Source organism: Mobula hypostoma, chromosome 12 (assembly GCF_963921235.1).
Source record: "Mobula hypostoma chromosome 12, sMobHyp1.1, whole genome shotgun sequence".
In the NCBI taxonomy this organism is placed as follows: Eukaryota; Metazoa; Chordata; class Chondrichthyes; order Myliobatiformes; family Myliobatidae; genus Mobula; species Mobula hypostoma.
Genome location: NC_086108.1, coordinates 9,075,674 through 9,097,366, shown reverse-complemented (window position 1 = coordinate 9,097,366; position 21,693 = coordinate 9,075,674). Strand labels below are relative to the sequence as shown.

The following is a 21,693-nucleotide window of genomic DNA, read 5'->3' as shown; positions in this document are numbered from 1 at the left end:
ACCATGAACAGCGGGAAATCTGAAATCAGGGAGGAATGGAAACACTCAGCTGATCAGGCAGTGTCTGTCAGGGTGGGGGGTAGAGAGAGAGGTGGAGGGGGAGGAAGAGAGAGAGGCAGAAGGGGGGTGGAGAGAGGCAGAGGGGGAGAAAGGGAGGTGGATAGACAAAGACAGAGAATTAATAGTTCACATCAAATCAGCCCATTGCTGGTTGAAAAGGTGCTGTTGAATGACCTTGGGCCACAGCCATCCACGTGAAGACATTGCCAGGGTGCTGTTGGGGACGAGTCTCAGGGTGTGGGGCCACTGGTGGTGAAGGGATGATACATTTCCAAATCCGAGTTTCCCTGTTTGTCCCATCAGGATGAGGAGGTTGTGCGTTTGAGAGGGGGGAGCGCTTCCCTCGCACACTGCATGTCCATCATTGGGAGGACTGGGTGGTGTAAGACGTGTGTTTGATCTGTACCATCCCAGTCCTTGTTGTTTTGTCGGCTTTTGATCAGATGAACCTGTAGCCATTCCTAAAATGTATCTTCTCCCTCCCTCACAGTGACCCCCAGGCTCTAAATGACTTCTTGCATGGTTCAGACCAGGTAAGACTGACTTGCTGATGTGGGATTTGTATTGGCTCTCTTCGATGCTCTAAAATCTCACGTGTCCCGGTCAGCCCTCCTGTTCCCAATGTTTGTCCAATAAGGAGTGCCAGGTTGTACTCTGGGTACAGTGCCCCTCTCTTAAGCTGCTCTGTGAAATCATTCCCCACTTCCATTCCCGAGCCACCCATTCTAAATCCATGACTTTATTCCTAACCTGCTCCAGCTAAACCCGTTTTCTCTTGTTTGTTCTCCGTATCATCCACAGTAGTTCGGAGTCCCAGCCACACGCCTGCATGCCTTGACATCCTTCCTAATGCGTGTCCGGACCTCCCTTCCCTGTGGTGGCCGTGACATCCTCCCCTACCCGCCCCCCCGTTGCAGCCGTCACGCCCTCCCCTCCCCCCCCCAGCAGCCTTCACTCCCTCCCCCCCCGCCCCCGTGGCGGCTGTCTTGGTCTGTGGCCCCACAGTTGTTCTGCCCCAAACTACTCCACCTCCCCTCACCTCTAACTCCACCCACCCCACCTCTATTTATACCCCCCACCTCTATTTACACCCACCCCCACCTCCCCCACCTCTATTTACACCCACCCCCACCTCCCCCACCTCTATTTACACCCACCCCCACCTCCCCCACCTCTATTTACACCCACCCCCACCTTCCCCACCTCTATTTACACCCACCCCCACCTCCCCCACCTCTCTCCACACCCTCCCCCACCTCTATCCCCACCCTTCCCCACCTTTATCTAGGCCCACCCCCCCACCTCTATCTGCACCCTCCCCCACCTCTATCTGCACCCTCCCCCACCTCTATCCACACCCTCCCCTCTGCATCCCCTCACCTCTGCTGTAACCTTCCTTCAGGTTAATACTGATTCCGCCAGTAATGTTAAATCATGGAGATGTAACCAGGAAATGGGCCATTCAGCCAGTCGCATCAGTGCTGACCGACAAGTGTTCATTCACACTAACAGCACTCCATTCTCCCCCCCCCCCCATTTCCATTAGCTCCCTCTGCGCCCCCCCAGATCCTTGGACAAGCTACAGTCAGCCCAGTTAACCCACCAACCCCCAGGTCTTTGAGATACGGTCAGGAAAACCGGATTGGAACTCAAGCAGTCACAGGAAGAGTGTGCAAACTCCACACAGAGTGTCGGAGACTGGGACTGAAGCCCAAGTCTGGCTTTACACACTGTGCCAATGCACTGCCCAGTCTGTGTGCATGGTGAGATTAGCTGGTGCAGTCTGGTCTCTGCACTCGCCCTGGGCTATGGTGAGAGCGGTGCGTAACACGGATCTTTGCCCACTGTTGAGCTGTGTTGACCGGAGTCCCCTGTCTTCTGTATCCAGGTCACATCTCCAGCTCCCCTCTGCTCTCGCTGTTGAGAAGCTGTGCTCTTTGAGGGATCTCCACGACTGGTCCAGTAAACCTGGATCGGGTGACTGTGGCTGCAGATAACACCTTTAAACATGTTTCTGATTCAATCAACAGCTTGATGGTGAAGATCTCCTCGACACAAGCACAGACCCGGCCAGTGCTTTCTTCACCGACGCATCTGTAAGTGTTGCCTGCCGCCCCCTTTCCTCTTGCTTCACTGTGATCTCTCCTGAGCTAAACATTTACGCAGCAGGTGAAAGGCACGGACTATGCCAAACACTCAACAAACAACCCTGCTTCTCTTGTGGGGTCTCTCTCTGTAGCTTCTTCCTAAAATCCCTTCCTCTTTACAGTTCCCTTCCACGAGTAGGTTCCTGGATCACTTGTTACAGTGGTGAAAAATCTGGTCAAGAGGGGGCCTAACTTCTGTAGATGACTAGTGCAGAGTATATTGACTGGCTTCGCGACAGCCCAGTCCTTCGTGGATAAAGCCCTCCACTCTTTTGAGTACGTCTATAGAGTGTAGGAAAGCAGCATCCAGCATCGGCGACCCTCACTGCCCACCGTCAGCGACCCTCACCACCCACCGTCAGTGACCATCACCACCGATCATCAGCGACCCTCACCGCCCACCGTCAGCGACCATCATCACCGACCGCGACCATCATCACCGACCCTCACCACCCACCATCAGCGACCATCACCACCGATCATCAGTGACCCTCACCGCCCACCGTCAGCGACCATCACTAACCCTCACCGCCCACCGTCAGCGACCATCATCACCGACCGCGACCATCATCACCGACCCTCACCACCCACCGTCAGCGACCCTCACCGAACACCGTCCGCAACCCTCACCACCCACCGTCGGCAACCATCACCACCGATTATCCGCGACCCTCACCACCCACCGTCGGCGACCCTCACCACCCACCGTCGGCAACCATCACCACCCACCGTCGGGACCCTCACCACCCGCCGTCAGTGACCATCACCACCGATCATCAGCGACCCTCACCACCCACCGTCAGCGACCATCATCACCGACCGCGACCATCATCACCGACCCTCACCACCCACCGTCAGCGACCATCAGCGACCCTCACCGAACACCGTCCGCAACCCTCACCACCCACCGTCGGCAACCATCACCACCGATTATCCGCGACCCTCACCACCCACCGTCGGCGACCCTCACCACCCACCGTCGGCAACCATCACCACCCACCGTCGGGACCCTCACCACCCGCCGTCAGTGACCATCACCACCGATCATCAGCGACCCTCACCGCCCACCGTCAGCGACCCTCACCGCCCACTGTCAGCGACCCTCACCACCCACCGTTAGCGACCATCACTAACCCTCACCGCCCACCGTCAGCGACCATCATCAGCGACCCTCACCACCCGCAACCCTCACCACCCACCGTCGGCAACCATCACCACCGACCATCACCGACCCTCACCACCCACCGACCATCACCGACCCTCACCGCCCACCGTCCGCGACCCTCACCACCCACCGTCAGCGACCATCATCACCGACCCTCACCACCCACCGTCAGCGACCATCATCACCGACCCTCACCGCCCGTCAGCGACCATCACCACCAATCATCACCGACCCTCACCGCCCACCGTCCGCGACCCTCACCGCCCACCGTCCGCGACCCTCACCGCCCACCGTCCGCGACCCTCACCGCCCACCGTCCGCGACCATCACCGCCCACCGTCCGTGACCATCACCGACCCTCACCACCCACCGTCCGCGACCATCACCAACCCTCACCGCCCACCGTCAGCGACCATCATCACCGACCGCGACCATCATCACCGACCCTCACCACCCACCGTCAGCGACCATCAGCGACCCTCACCGAACACCGTCCGCAACCCTCACCACCCACCGTCGGCAACCATCACCACCGATTATCCGCGACCCTCACCACCCACCGTCGGCGACCCTCACCACCCACCGTCGGCAACCATCACCACCCACCGTCGGGACCCTCACCACCCGCCGTCAGTGACCATCACCACCGATCATCAGCGACCCTCACCACCCACCGTCAGCGACCATCATCACCGACCGCGACCATCATCACCGACCCTCACCACCCACCGTCAGCGACCATCAGCGACCCTCACCGAACACCGTCCGCAACCATCACCACCGATTATCCGCGACCCTAACCACCCACCGTCGGCGACCCTCACCACCCACCGTCGGCATCCATCACCACCCACCGTCGGGACCCTCACCACCCGCCGTCAGTGACCATCACCACCGATCATCAGCGACCCTCACCGCCCACCGTCAGCGACCCTCACCGCCCACCGTCAGCGACCCTCACCACCCACCGTTAGCGACCATCACTAACCCTCACCGCCCACCGTCGGCGACCCTCACCACCCACCGTCGGCAACCATCACCACCCACCGTTAGCGACCATCACTAACTCTCACCGCCCACCGTCGGCAACCATCACCACCCACCGTTAGCGACCATCACTAACCCTCACCGCCCACCGTCAGCGACCCTCACCACCCACCGTTAGCGACCATCACTAACCCTCACCGCCCACCGTCAGCGAACCTCACCACCCACCGTTAGCGACCACATCACTAACCCTCACCGCCCACCGTCGGCGACCCTCACCACCCACCGTCGGCAACCATCACCACCCACCGTCGGGACCCTCACCACCCGCCGTCAGTGACCATCACCACCGATCATCAGCGACCCTCACCGCCCACCGTCAGCGACCCTCACCACCCACCGTTAGCGACCATCACTAACCCTCACCGCCCACCGTCAGCGACCATCATCAGCGACCCTCACCACCCGCAACCCTCACCACCCACCGTCGGCAACCATCACCACCGACCATCACCGACCCTCACCACCCACCGACCATCACCGACCCTCACCGCCCACCGTCCGCGACCCTCACCACCCACCGTCAGCGACCATCATCACCGACCCTCACCACCCACCGTCAGCGACCATCATCACCGACCCTCACCGCCCGTCAGCGACCATCACCACCAATCATCACCGACCCTCACCGCCCACCGTCCGCGACCCTCACCGCCCACCGTCCGCGACCCTCACCGCCCACCGTCCGCGACCATCACCACCCACCGTCCGTGACCATCACCGACCCTCACCACCCACCGTCCGCGACCATCATCACCGACCCTCACCACCCACCGTCGCCGACCCTCACCACCCGCAACCCTCACCACCCACCGTCGGCAACCATCACCAACGATCATCACCGACCCTCACCACCCACCGACCATCACCGACCCTCACCGCCCACCGTCCGCGACCCTCACCACCCACCGTCAGCGACCATCATCACCGACCCTCACCGCCCGTCAGCGACCATCACCACCAATCATCACCGACCCTCACCGCCCACCGTCCGTGACCCTCACCGCCCACCGTCCGCGACCCTCACCGCCCACCGTCCGCGACCCTCACCGCCCACCGTCCGCGACCATCACCACCCACCGTCCGTGACCATCACCGACCCTCACCACCCACCGTCCGTGACCATCATCACCGACCCTCACCACCCACCATCAGCGACCATCACCACCGATCATCACCGACCCTCACCGCCCACCGTCGGCGACCCTCACCACCCACCGTCGGCAACCATCACCACCGATCATCAGCGACCCTCACCGCCCACCGTCCGCAACCCTCACCGCCCACCGTCCGCGACCATCACCGACCCTCACCACCCACCGTCCGCGACCATCACCACCGATCATCAGCGACCCTCACCGCCCACCGTCCGCAACCCTCACCGCCCACCGTCCGCGACCATCACCGACCCTCACCACCCACCGTCCGCGACCATCACCACCAATCATCACCGACCCTCACCGCCCACCGATCATCACCGACCCTCACCACCCACCGTCCGCAACCCTCACCGCCCACCGTCCGCGACCATCACCGACCCTCACCACCCACCGTCCGCGACCATCACCACCAATCATCACGGACCCTCACCGCCCACCGATCATCACCGACCCTCACCACCCACCGTCGGCGACCCTCACCTCCCACCGTCGGCAACCATCACCACCGACCCTCACCACCGATCATCAGCGACCCTCACCACCCACCGGCCGCAACCCTCACCACCCACCATCGGCAACCATCACCACCGATCATCAGCGACCCTCACTGCCCACCATCGGCGACCATCACCACCCACCGTCCGCGACCATCACCGATCCTCACTGCCCACCGTCCGCGACCCTCACCACCCACCGTCAGCGACCATCATCACCGACCCTCACCACCCACTGTCAGCGACCATCGCCACCGATCATCACCGACCCTCACCGCCCACCATCAGTGACCCTCACCACTGATCATCACCGACCCTCCCCACCCACCGTCAGCGACCATCGCCACCGATCATCACCGACCCTCACCGCCCACCATCAGTGACCCTCACCACTGATCATCACCGACCCTCCCCACCCACCGTCAGCGACCATCACCACCGACCCTCACTATCCGTCAGTGACCCTCACCACCGATCATCACCGACCCTCACAGCCCACCGTCCGCGACCATCACCACTGATCATCACCGACCCTCCCCACCCACCGTCAGCGACCCTCACCACCGCCCCGCCCACCGTCAGCGACCATCACCACCCACTGTCAGCGACCATCACCACCGATTATTAGCAACCATCACCACCCACCGTCCACGACCATCACCGACCCTCACCGCCCACCGTCTGTGACCATCATCACCGACCCTCACCACCCACCGTCAGCGACCATCACCACCCACCGTCTGTGACCATCACCACCGATCATCACCGACCCTCATCGCTCACCGTTCGCGACCCTCACCACCGATCATCAGCGACCCTCACCATCCACCGTCGCCGACCCTCACCGCCCACCGTCAGCGACCCTCACCACCGATCATCACCGACCCTCACCGCCCACCATCAGTGACCCTCACCACCCACCGTCAGCGACCATCACCACCGATCATCACCGACCCTCACCACCCACCGTCAGCGACCATCACCACCCACCGGCTGCGACCCTCACCACCCACCGTCCGCGACCCTCACCACCCACCGACCATCACCGACCCTCACCGCCCACCGTCCGCGACCCTCACCACCCACCGTCAGCGACCATCATCACCGACCCTCACCGCCCGTCAGCGACCATCACCACCAATCATCACCGACCCTCACCACCCACCGTCCGCGACCCTCACCACCGATCATCACCGACCCTCCCCACCCACCGTCAGCGACCATCACCACCGACCCTCACTATCCGTCAGTGACCCTCACCACCGATCATCACCGACCCTCACAGCCCACCGTCCGCGACCATCACCACTGATCATCACCGACCCTCCCCACCCACCGTCAGCGACCCTCACCACCGCCCCGCCCACCGTCAGCGACCATCACCACCCACTGTCAGCGACCATCACCACCGATTATTAGCAACCATCACCACCCACCGTCCACGACCATCACCGACCCTCACCGCCCACCGTCTGTGACCATCATCACCGACCCTCACCACCCACCGTCAGCGACCATCACCACCCACCGTCTGTGACCATCACCACCGATCATCACCGACCCTCATCGCTCACCGTTCGCGACCCTCACCACCGATCATCAGCGACCCTCACCATCCACCGTCGCCGACCCTCACCGCCCACCGTCAGCGACCATCACCACCCACCGTCAGCGACCCTCACCACCGATCATCACCGACCCTCACCGCCCACCATCAGTGACCCTCACCACCCACCGTCAGCGACCATCACCACCGATCATCACCGACCCTCACCACCCACCGTCAGCGACCATCACCACCCACCGGCTGCGACCCTCACCACCCACCGTCCGCGACCCTCACCACCCACCGACCATCACCGACCCTCACCGCCCACCATCCGCGACCCTCACCACCCACCGTCAGCGACCATCATCACCGACCCTCACCGCCCGTCAGCGACCATCACCACCAATCATCACCGACCCTCACCACCCACCGTCCGCGACCCTCACCACCGATCATCACCGACCCTCACCACCCACCGTCCGCGACCCTCACCACCGATCATCACCGACCCTCACCACCCACCGTCCGCGACCCTCACCACCCACCGTCGGCAACCATCACCACCGATCATCACCGACCCTCACCACCCACCGTCGGCAACCATCACCACCGATCATCACCGACCCTCACCACCCACCGTCAGCGATCCTCACCACCGATCATCAGCGACCCTCACCACCCACCGGCTGCGACCCTCACCGCCCACCGTCCGCGACCCTCACCGCCCACCGTCCGCGACCCTCACCGCCCACCGTCCGCGACCCTCACCGCCCACCGTCCGCGACCCTCACCGCCCACCGTCAGCACCCGTCAACGACCATTGCCACCGATCATCACCGACCCTCACTGCCCACCATCAGTGACCCTCACCACCGATCATCACCGACCCTCACCGCCCACCGTCAGTGACCCTCATCACCGACCCTCACCGCCCGTCAGCGACCCTCACCACCGATCATCACCGACCCTCACCGCCCGTCAGCGACCATCACCACCAATCATCACCGACCCTCACTGCCCACCGTCCGCAACCCTCACCGCCCACCGTCAACGACCATCACCACCCACTGTCCGCGACCATCACCGACCCTCACCACCCACCGTCCGCGACCATCATCACCGACCCTCACCACCCACCGTCAGCGACCATCACCACCGATCATCACTGACCATCACCGCCCACTGTCAGCGACCCTCACCACCGATCACCGACCCTCACTGCCCACCGTCTGTGAACCCACCGATCATCAGCGACCCTCACCACCGATCACCGACCCTCACCGCCCACCGTCCGCGACCCTCACCACCGATCATCAGCGACCCTCACCATCCACCGTCGCCGACCCTCACCGCCCGCCATCGGCGACCCTCACCACCGATCATCACCGACCCTCACCACCCACCATCAGCGACCATCACCACCCACCGTCAGCGACCATCATCACCGACCCTCACCGCCCACCGTCAGCGACCCTCACCACCGATCATCAGCGACCCTCACCATCCACCATCGCCGACCCTCACCGCCCGCCATCGGCGACCCTCACCACCCACCATCAGCGACCCTCACCACCGATCGTCACCGACCCTCACCGCCCACCGTCAGCGACCCTCACCACCGATCATCACCGACCCTCACCGCCCACCATCAGCGACCCTCACCACCGATCATCACCGACCCTCATCGCCCACCGTCCGCGACCCTCACCACCCACCATCGGCAACCATCACCACCGATCATCAGCGACCCTCACCGCCCACCGTCCGCGACCCTCACCACCCACAGTCGGCAACCATCACCACCGATCATCACCAATCATCAGCGACCCTCACCACCCACCGGCCGCAACCCTCACCACCCACCATCGGCAACCATCACCACCGATCATCAGCGACCCTCACCGCCCACCGTCGGCAACTATCACCACCCACCGTCCGCGACCCTCACCACCCACCGTCAGCGACCATCACCGACCCTCACCACCCACCGTCAGCGACCATCGCCACCGATCATCACCGACCCTCACCGCCCACCATCAGTGACCCTCACCACCGATCATCACCGATCCTCACCACCCACCGTCAGCGACCATCACCACCGATCATCACCGACCCTCACCACCCATCAGTGACCCTCAACACCGATCATCACCGACCCTCACCGCCCACCGTCTGCGACCATCACCACCGATCATCACCGACCCTCCCCACCCACCGTCAGCGACCATCATCACTGACCATCACCGCCCACCGTCAGCGACCCTCACCGCCCACCGTCAGTGACCATCACCACCGACCCTCACCGCCCACCGTCAGCGACCATCACCACCGACCCTCACCGCCCACCGTCAGCGACCCTCACCACCGACCCTCACCGCCCACCGTCAGCGACCATCACCACCGATCATCAGCGACCCTCACCGCCCGCCATTGGCGACCCTCACCACCCACCGTCAGCGACCATCACTGCCCACCGTCAGCGATCCTCACCACCGATCATCACCGACCCTCACCGCCCACTGTCGGCAACCATCACCACCGATCATCACCGACCCTCACCACCTACCGTCAGCGACCATCACCACCGATCATCACCGACCCTCACCACCCACCGTCAGCGACCCTCACCACCGATCATCACCGACCCTCACCACCCACCGTCAGCGACACTCACCACCGATCATCAGCGACCCTCACCATCCACCATCGCCGACCCTCAACACCGATCATCACCGACCCTCACCGCCCACTGTCGGCAACCATCACCACCGATCATCACCGACCCTCACCACCTACCGTCAGCGACCCTCACCACCGATCATCACCGACCCTCACCACCCACTGTCGGCAACCCTCACCACCTACCGTCAGCGACCCTCACCACCGATCATCACCGACCCTCACCACCGAACTTCAGCGACCCTCACCACCCACCGTCCGCGACCCTCACCGCCCACCGTCGGCAACCATCACCACCGATCATTAGCGACCATCACCACCCACCGTCCGCGACCATCACCGACCCTCACCGCCCGTCAGCGACCATCACTACCGATCATCAGCGACCCTCACCACCGAACATCAGCGACCCTCACCACCCACCGTCCGCGACCCTCACCACCCACCGTCCGCGACCCTCACCGCCCACCGTCGGCAACCATCACCACCGATCATTAGCGACCATCACCGACCCTCACCACCCACCGTCCGCGACCCTCACCACCGACCCTCACCACCCACTGTCAGCGACCATCACCACCGATCATCACTGACCATCACCGCCCACTGTCAGCGACCCTCACCACCGATCACCGACCCTCACCGCCCACCGTCTGTGAACCCACCGATCATCAGCGACCCTCACCACCGATCACCGACCCTCACCGCCCACCGTCCGCGACTCTCACCACCGATCATCAGCGACCCTCACCATCCACCGTCGCCGACCCTCACCGCCCGCCATCGGCGACCCTCACCACCGATCATCACCGACCCTCACCACCCACCATCAGCGACCATCACCACCCACCGTCAGCGACCATCACCGACCCTCACCGCCCACCGTCAGCGACCCTCACCACCGATCATCACCGACCCTCACCATCCACCATCGCCGACCCTCACCGCCCGCCATCGGCGACCCTCACCACCCACCATCAGCGACCCTCACCACCGATCGTCACCGACCCTCACCGCCCGTCAGCGACCCTCACCACCGATCATCACCGACCCTCACCGCCCACCATCAGTGACCCTCACCACCGATCATCACCGACCCTCACCGCCCACCGTCCGCGACCCTCACCACCCACCATCGGCAACCATCACCACCGATCATCAGCGACCCTCACCGCCCACCGTCCGCGACCCTCACCACCCACAGTCGGCAACCATCACCACCGATCATCACCGACCCTCACCGCCCACCGTCCGCGACCCTCACCACCCACAGTCGGCAACCATCATCACCGATCATCACCGACCCTCACCACCCACCATCGGCAACCATCACCACCGATCATCAGCGACCCTCACCGCCCACCGTCCGCGACCCTCACCACCCACAGTCGGCAACCATCACCACCGATCATCAGCGACCCTCACCACCCACCGGCCGCAACCCTCACCACCCACCATCGGCAACCATCACCACCGATCATCAGCGACCCTCACTGCCCACCGTCGGCAACTATCACCACCCACCGTCCGCGACCCTCACCACCCACCGTCAGCGACCATCACCGACCCTCACCACCCACCGTCAGCGACCATCGCCACCGATCATCACCGACCCTCACCGCCCACCGTCAGTGACCCTCACCACCGATCATCACCGATCCTCACCACCCACCGTCAGTGACCCTCACCACCGATCATCACCGATCCTCACCACCCACCGTCAGCGACCATCACCACCGATCATCACCGACCCTCACCACCCATCAGTGACCCTCAACACCGATCATCACCGACCCTCACCGCCCACCGTCCGCGACCATCACCACCGATCATCACCGACCCTCCCCACCCACCGTCAGCGACCATCATCACTGACCATCACCACCCACCGTCAGCGACCCTCACCACCGACCCTCACCGCCCACCGTCAGCGACCATCACCACCGACCCTCACCGCCCACCGTCAGCGACCATCACCACCGACCCTCACCGCCCACCGTCAGCGACCCTCACCACCGACCCTCACCGCCCACCGTCAGCGACCATCACCACCGATCATCAGCGACCCTCACCGCCCGCCATTGGCGACCCTCACCACCCACCGTCAGCGACCATCACTGCCCACCGTCAGCGATCCTCACCACCGATCATCACCGACCCTCACCGCCCACTGTCGGCAACCATCACCACCGATCATCACCGACCCTCACCACCTACCGTCAGCGACCATCACCACCGATCATCACCGACCCTCACCACCCACCGTCAGCGACCCTCACCACCGATCATCACCGACCCTCACCGCCCACTGTCGGCAACCATCACCACCGATCATCACCGACCCTCACCACCTACCGTCAGCGACCCTCACCACCGATCATCACCGACCCTCACCGCCCACTGTCGGCAACCCTCACCACCTACCGTCAGCGACCCTCACCACCGATCATCACCGACCCTCACCACCGAACATCAGCGACCCTCACCACCCACCGTCGGCGACCCTCACCACCCACCGTCGGCGACCCTCACCACCCACCGTCCGCGACCCTCACCGCCCACCGTCGGCAACCATCACCACCGATCATTAGCGACCATCACCACCCACCGTCCGCGACCATCACCGACCCTCACTGCCCACCGTCAGCGACCATCACTACCGATCATCACCGACCCTCACCACCGAACATCAGCGACCCTCACCACCCACCGTCCGCGACCCTCACCACCCACCGTCCGCGACCCTCACCGCCCACCGTCCGCGACCCTCACCGCCCACCGTCCGCGACCCTCACCGCCCACCGTCGGCAACCATCACCACCGATCATTAGCGACCATCACCACCCACCGTCCGCGACCATCACCGACCCTCACCGCCCACCGTCAGCGACCATTACCACCGATCATCAGCGACCCTCACCGCCCACCGTCCGCGACCCTCACCGCCCACCGTCCGCGACCCTCACCGCCCACCGTCAGCTACCATCATCACCGACCCTCACCACCCGTCAGCGACCATTGCCACCGATCATCACCGACCCTCACCGCCCACCATCAGTGACCCTCACCACCGATCATCACCGACCCTCACCGCCCGTCAGCGACCATCACCACCGACCCTCACCGCCCGTCAGCGACCCTCACCACCGATCATCACCGACCCTCACCGCCCGTCAGCGACCATCACCACCAATCATCACCGACCCTCACTGCCCACCGTCCGCAACCCTCACCGCCCACCGTCAGCGACCATCACCACCCACCGTCCGCGACCATCATCACCGACCCTCACCACCCACCGTCAGCGACCATCATCACCGACCCTCACCACCCACCGTCAGCGACCATCACCACCGATCATCACTGACCATCACCGCCCACTGTCAGCGACCCTCACCACCGATCACCGACCCTCACCGCCCACCGTCTGTGAACCCACCGATCATCAGCGACCCTCACCACCGATCACCGACCCTCACCGCCCACCGTCCGCGACCCTCACCACCCACAGTCGGCAACCATCACCACCGATCATCAGTGACCCTCACCGCCCACCGTCCGCGACCCTCACCACCCACCATCAGCGACCCTCACTGCCCACCGTCGGCAACCCTCACTGCTGCCTGCAGGAAGAAGGTACAGGAGAGTCAGGACTCACACCACCAGGTTCAGGAAATCAGGCTCCTGAACCAAAGGGGATAACTTCACTCAACTTCACTTGCCCTATCGTTGAAATGTTCCCACAACCAATGGACTCGCTTTCAAGGCCTCTTCATCTCATGTTCTCAATACTTAGCGCTTTATTTGTTTGTTTATTTATTTATTATCATTACTTTTTTGTATTTGCACAGTTTATTGTCTTTGCACACCAGTTGAACACACTAGCTGGGCAGTCTTTCATTGTTATGGTTATTATTCTATAGATTTATTGAGTATGCCCACAAGAAAATAAATCTCAGGGTTGTGTATGGTGACTTGTATGCACTATGACAATAAATTTACTTTGAATTTTGAACGCACTGTTCTTCACCCATTTAGAGCCCAGCTCTCTTGACCCTACTGACCCATCATGGTCCTACAGAACAATATATCCCTGCTGTCTACAGAAAGGTTGAGCACTCTTTTATTAAAGTAATTTCATGCAGACAAATCTGAGGTGTTGCCCTTTGGGAGGACGCTGGGCACTGAGGAGTTTGGTAGAACACAGGGATCCGGGAATACAGATCCATAACTCCTTAAAAGTGGTGTCACGGGTAGAATAAAGCTTTTGGCACATTGGCCTTCATAAGTCAAAAGTATTGAGTATGGGATGTTATGCTGAAGTTGTAAAAGACATTGGTGAGGCCGAATTTGGAGTATTGTGTGCAGTTTTGGTCACCTACCGACGGGAAAGTTAGTTGTAAATAAGGTTGAAGGAGCGCATAGAGCAAGGGAACAGGAGTGGTAAGCAGATGGCACATGCAAAGCTTGAGGTGGCATAGAGCACGCAGTTCTGCCCTTTCGATTCTTTAAACTCCACCCATGATAAAACGACACATCTTTCCTGCTGACTGAATGAGTTTTCACAGTCGGAGAGCTGAGCTGTTTTCACAGGAAGCATCTTATAGCGGCTTGGCAACAGCTAGACAGTTGTGAGAACACATGACATTGGATCCTGACAGATCTGGTGTCACTACCTTAAGACCCTGCATTGTCACAGCCCAAAACCTTGCCTGTGTCTTTCCCCACACCACAGATGCTGCCTGACCCACTGAGTTTTCCCAGCGGTTTGATATTTTACTCCAGATTCCAGCATCTGCCGCTCTCTCATGCATTAGTAAATCCCAGGAGATCAGTTTCTGAGATCCTCAAACCACCCCATCTGACACCAACAGTCAGACACTCAGTGGCCACTATTGGGTGCCTTCTGTACTTAATAAAGTGGCCACTGAGTGTATGTTCATAGTCTGTAGCTCATCGGTGTTGTGTGTGAAAATCCCAGGAGATCAGCAGCTTCTGAGATGCTCAAACTGCCCCATCTGGCACCAACAATCATTCCACAGTCAAAGTCGCTTAGATCACATTTCTTCCCCATTCTGATGTTTGCTCTGAACCTCTTGACCATGTCAGCATGCTTTTGTGCATTGAGTTGCTGCCACGTGATTGGCTAATTAGATATTTGCGTTAACAAGCAGGTATACAGGTGTACCAAATAAAGTGGCCACTGAGTAGATTTCATTTGCTAATTGTCTGACCCGCTGACTTCCTGGGCTGTTTAATCACGGGGACTGGAATAACTGGGGAGTGACCGATGGACTTGTCTTTGCAGCTCAACGTCCAGGATGCGACGGTGAACCACCTGAACAGCGGGCACACGCAGAGCTCCTCCAGCGCGGTTGACCTTGACTTCCTCGAAGATGAGATCCTGGGGCCGCCGTCCGGCTCCAACCTGCAGAACTCCGAGCAGCCCTGCGACATCCTTCAGCAGAGCCTTCAGGAGGCCAACATCACGGAGCAGTCGCTGGAGGAGGATGCTGACCTGGACATCGCCTCGTTGCACTTCCCCTCGCTGCAGCCGGCGTCCCAGTCGGCTGACGGCGGCCAGCTCTTCCCCGCCGGCGCCGACCTGATTGGCCTGCAGCAGCAGCCGGCCCCTCCGCCCCCTGTCTTGGCCCAGCAGGCCCTCATCCAGCCGCAGGCCCTGGGGGGCCAGGTGGTGAACAAGGCCATCAGCCTGCAACCCTTCCTTCAGCAGGTGGGGCTGGGCAACGTGACGCTACAGCCGCTGCCCAATGGGAGCCCCTCGGGGGCGCTGGGCATCAGCCAGATCCAGGTGGTGGGCCAGCTGTCCAGTCAGCCGCTGATGGCTATCAACCAGCCCGGGCAGCAGGTCATCGCCAAGGCCGGTCAGCCCACACAGGTGGGCGGCGTGCCGGGGGTCAGCTATATCTCCTCACCCGCCCCCGAGCCTCAGCCGCCGCCCCAGCCTCAGCCAGGGGTGGCCCTCCCCTCATCTGGAGTGTCCCCGCCCAGTGCGGGGCTGGTCCTGCAGAAGGCCTCGGGCCCGGCCACCCTCAATGGCAACTCGCTCTTCGCCGGGGCTTCCGGCGGGGTGACCAGGCCCAGCCCCAGCCCGGCCGTGATGCAGGCCCAGAGTGTGGTGGTCCAGCGCACTCCCACCCCCATCCAGCCCAAGCCTAGCACGGGCCTGGTGCAGCACAAGCTCTTCCAGATCAGCTCGAAGCCCTTCACCGTGCAGGCCGAGGCTCCCCCCTCTCTGCAGCAGCAGCAGCAGTCGCACCAGCCCCCACAGCAGCCCCCGCCGCCACCCAAGGCCCAGCAGAACCTGACCTTTATGACAAGCAAGCCAGCCCAGAGCGTGGTCTTCTCGGCCTCGGGGGCAGCCTTCCCCCAAACCATCCCCTCGACCGTCTTCAAGCCCCAGCAGGCCGCCCAGCCTGCCGCCTTCGGCAAGCCCCTCAGCCTGCACGTGCAGGGGGGCAGCATCGTCATCCAGCCCCAGCAGGTTCCGCAGGCTGTGCTGCAGGGCCAGAGCCAGTTCCTGCTGCAGGGGCAGCTGCCTTCCGGCCATGGCCTGTCCCTGCCCCAGTCCCTGCCCACCCTGCAGCCCGGTGTGGGAGGCCAGCTGCTGGGCGCCCAGCCCTCCGCCACCCACATCATCGCCAACCAGGCCCTGCCGGCCCACATCCTGAGTGGGCAGGGCCTGGCAGGCCAGCTGAGCCTGGGCCAGGTCATCGCTGCCCAGGGAGCCCATGGGGCCACCCACATTCTCTCCGCCCCCATCCAGTTGCAGCCCAGCCCGGTGGGGCAGCCAGCCCTCTTCCAAATGCCTGTGTCGCTCGGGTCACAGAACCAGGCCTCAGCGCCTGCCGTCATCCAGGGCGTGACCCTGCCAGGGCAGGCAGGGGCGGCTGCTTCGGCTGTGCTGGGCCCGGGGGAGGCACCTGCCTCTGCCAGCGCTGCCCAGCAGGGTCCCGGTGGCCTGGTTGCTCTGGGCAACGGGCAGACCTCACTGCTGGCAGTGCAGGCTGCCTCTGCCCCCGCTCCCCCTTCGCACGTCCAGACGCTCACGCAGGCCGGCAGCAGCAACTCGGTTGCCCTCCCTGTCCCAGCCGGGAAGGTCGTCATCACCCAGCAAGGCTCGGGGCCTGCCGTCGGACAGGACACTGCCCAGGTCTTCTTCCAGCAGGTGAGTCCTATACCCACTGGGCGTGAGCAGCACACGCGTGCGCACTCTCTGTCCACTGCGATGTTTCTGCCTTCTGGTCACATTGTTCCCACAACCCCTCCTGCTCCCCCCTTGTATGTCCTCTGCCTTCTTTGTGACTGTTGAGGGGTCCAAATCTGGTGAGAAGGACAACTTCTCACTTCCTCTTGGGTAAGCGCTTCAGTGAGTTTAACATCCACCTGAACCGTGCTCTCCCCCACCCCATCGTTCCGTCCCGTGCTCTCTCTCCCACCCCACCGTCCCGTGCTCTTCTCCCACCCCACCGTCCCGTGCTCTTCTCCCACCCCACCGTCCCATCCCCTGCTCTCTCTCCCACCCCACTGTCCCGTGCTCTCTCTCCCACCCCACCGTCCCGTGCTCTTCTCTCACCCCACCGTCCCATCCCGTGCTCTCTCTGCCACCCCACTGTCCCGTGCTCTCTCTCCCACCCCCCTGTCCCGTCCCATGCTCTATCTCTCACCACGCCGTCCCGTCCCATGCTCTCTCCCACACCCCCGTCCCATCCCGTGCTCTCTCTCTCACCCCGCCGTCCCATCCCGTTCTCTCTCTCCCCTCCGCCGTCCCGTCCTGTGCTCTGTCTCCCACCGTCCCATGCTCTTCTCCCACCCCACCGTCCCATCCCTTGCTCACTCCCCCCAACCCCCCGTCCCGTCCTGTGCTCTATCTCTCACCACGCCGTCCCGTCCCCTCTCCCCCACCCCACTGTCCCGTCCCTTGCTCTCTCCCCCACCCTCCCGTCCCGCGCTCTCTCCCACCCCTCTTTTCCATCCCGTGCTCTCTCCCACCCCACTTTCCCGTCCCATGTTCTCCTCTCGCACGCTCCATTGGAGCTGGAAAAATCCAGTCCTGTTATGAGTGCTGAAGTGGAAGATGGGAAGTCCCAATTTGTGTTGGCCCCTCAGTAGCCAAGGAGACAGAATGTGCACAAGCCAGCGTGTTGGTGGGAAGTTGGGGGGTGATCCACTCTCCCTTTGCTCAGCCCTCCCATGCCATCACCTCCCTGCACCTGGTTTAATCTCCTCTCTCCTAATCTGGTTCTACCCTTCACCTCCAGCCCATAGCATCCCTCTCCCACTCCCTCGTGCTGACCCAAGGTCCCAACCCGAAACATCAACTTCTACCATTTGCCGCCGCAGATGCTGCCTGACCAGCTGAGTTTCTCTGCTCTCCTGCTTGCGTGATCCAGACACTGGACATTTTGACTGTGCCTTTTCCTGCCTGTTCCTCCTAACCCTTTGCTGTACGCAGACGGCTGGAGGAACGTGTTAGTGTAGTGGCTGTTGCAACACTATTACAGCACCAGTGACAGAGAGTCAGTTCCCTCTGCTGACTGTAAGGAATTTGTACGTTCTCCGCATAACCACATGGGTTTCTACCAGGTGCCCCAGTTTCCTTCCACTGTCCAAGGAGCTGCTGGTTGTTAGGTTAGAGACGGTAGGATAGAGGAGCAGAATTAGGCCATTCGCCCCGTCGAGTCTGCTCCACCATTTCACCACCACTGATTCATTTTCCCTCTCAGCCCCAATCTCCATCCTTCTCCTCGTATCCCTTCGTGCCCTGACCAATCAAGAACCTGTCAACCTCTGCCCAGTGATTTAGCCTCCACAGCGGCCTGTGGCAGTGAATTCCACAGATTCACCACTCTCTGAAATTCCTCCTCTTCTCCATTCCAAATGGATATTCCTCTATCCTGAGGCCGTGCCCCCCTCTGGTCTTAAGCTCCTCCACCGTGGGAATCATCCTCTCCACCTCCACTGTATCGAGGCCTTTCGACTTTAAATAGGTTACAATGAGGTCACCTCTTATTCGTGTGAATTCCAGCCATCAAACATAGAAACATAGAAAATAGGTGCAGGAGTAGGCCATTCGGCCCTTCGAGCCTGCACCGCCATTTATTATGATCATGGCTGATCATCCAACTCAGAACCCCGCCCCAGCCTTCCCTCCGTACCCCCTGACCCCCGTAGCCACAAGGGCCATATCTAACTCCCTCTTAAATATAGCCAATGAACTGGCCTCAACAGTTTCCTGTGGCAGAGAATTCCACAGAGTCACCACTCTCTGTGTGAAGAAGTTTTTCCTAATCTCGGTCCTAAAAGGCTTCCCCTCTATCCTCAAACTGTGGCCCCTCGTTCTGGACTTCCCCAACATCGGGAACAATCTTCCTGCATCTAGCCTGTCCAATCCCTTTAGGATCTTATACGTTTCAATCAGATCCCCCCTCAATCTTCTAAATTCCAACGAGTACAAGCCCAGTTCATCCAGTCTTTCTTCATATGAAAGTCCTGCCATCCCAGGAATCAATCTGGTGAACCTTCTTTGTACTCCCTCTATGGCAAGGATGTCTTTCCTCAGATTAGGGGACCAAAACTGCACACAATACTTCATATGGCAAGCCTTTCAATCCCACTATCATTACCACGATCCTCTTTGAACCCTCTCCAATGTCAGCACATACTTACTTAGATAAGGGCCCGAAACTGTTCAGAATACTCCAAGTGAGGCCTCACCGATGCCTTGTACAGCCTCAGCATTACGTCCTTGCTTTTATATTCTCATCAATTAATTGGTCACATGGGTGTAATTGGGCTCATTGGGCTGGAAGGGCTTGTTACCGTGGCGTATCTCTAAAAGTAAAAAAATCTCAGTGGGTCAGGCAGCGTCTGAGGAGGCAAGAGGGATGGTCACTACTTCAGAACGGGGCTGATTTTCTTATATCACTGCTAACCCCCAACTCTTCCTTAAACCAAAACTCACCCTGTTTTGAAGATATTTGGCCTCCACAATAATTCAAAGGGTGTACAACCCTCAGACTAAATTCCAACCCCTCCCTTCAGTTCTGAAATAGGCCACCTCGTACTCCAAAAGCATGCCTTGTCTTCTAGATAAGCCCCACTCTCTCAGCATCCACCTCATCACCCCTCTGTTCCTCTGGATCTGCATTCTTTCCATAAAATGATTCTTCTTCAGCCTGTCACCTCTACTGGGGCAGCAGCTCGCCAGAATCCTCTGTCTTGGGCTAGTCTTTCAAGTCCAGGTGTTGGCCCATCTTTACATCTAGGTGAAGATCTTTGCTCTTCCAGGGATGAGGTCCTTGGAGTTTTTGTTGTCACTTCTGTAGCTCTGGGTTGGTTTTCCTTGGCTGAGGATAGAGGAATTCCTTCTCTCAGAAGATGGGGAATCTTTGGCATTCCCTGAGGAAGCTCTATCTCTCAGTATTTGGGATATACAGTCTATAGTTTTTAAAGTAATGAGGGGTAACGGGTGAACCTTGCAAAAGTGCCACTATCAGACACAACCCAAACTGAATCACGTTAAGGCAACTACAGAAGGCATAGTCAAAGCCACAGGATTTAAGGGGAATCCAAAAGTCAGAGAATGAGAAGTTTTGGGAAAGAATTCCAGACCTCAGAACCCAGACGGTTTAAGGTAGAGTCGCAGTAGCTGGTTATAGATGCAGGCAGCCAGCTCCATCGTGGGCACAACCCTCCCAGCAATGAGGATATCTTCAGGGGGCAATGCCCTCAGGAAGGTGGCACTGATTATTAAAGACCCTCACTACCCAGGACATGCCTCATTCTCGTTACAACCATCAAGGAGGAGATGCAGGCACTCAGTAATTCAGAAACAGCTTCTTTCCCTCCACCGTCAGATTTCTGAATGGTCCATAGACCCATGAACACTACCTTATTATCCATCTTCTGCAGAATTATTTTATTTTTTGTAATTTATGGTAATTTTTATCTATTGGATTGTATTGCTGCTGCAAAGACATAACTGATAACTGTGGCCTCCATCAGTCAGGTTTGACTATGGACGTTGCACCTTGCTGTCTGGATACCAGGGCCAGGCCAGTATGATATGGAGAGCAAGCTGTTGCTCATGTAGGAAGCTACCCCTCTTCATGCATCCAATGAACCCAAAGGAACGGCAGAGACGGATGCATCTTAACACCTACCGCGTCGCAGGAGTTGCCATCAGCATTGAACTCAACATTGGTCTTTCTCTCGGGGTTTACTCCCAAAGCCACACGAGAAGGCCAGGATCTGGTCTTGGTTGTCGGAGGCTATTTGAGGTGCACACCATTGGTGTTGGGCACATGGCCAAGTGGTTAAGGCGTTCGTCTAGTGATCTGAAGGTGGCTAGTTCGCGCCTCAGCTGAGG

The 21,693-nt window shown here is 60.5% G+C and overlaps 1 protein-coding gene across 7 annotated transcripts in view; it reads left to right on the top strand.

Annotated features, from left to right (window-relative positions):
* Nucleotides 1-21,693, top strand: part of LOC134354606 (BRD4-interacting chromatin-remodeling complex-associated protein-like) — a 168,575-nt gene that overhangs the window by 96,185 nt on the left and 50,697 nt on the right. For all 7 annotated transcript variants that reach the window (XM_063063609.1, XM_063063608.1, XM_063063607.1 and 4 more), the window contains 3 exons: nt 551-593; nt 2,091-2,156; nt 15,610-17,490. In XM_063063609.1, the coding sequence (XP_062919679.1) occupies nt 551-593; nt 2,091-2,156; nt 15,610-17,490 (1,990 nt within the window). The remainder of the gene's footprint in view (nt 1-550; nt 594-2,090; nt 2,157-15,609; nt 17,491-21,693) is intronic.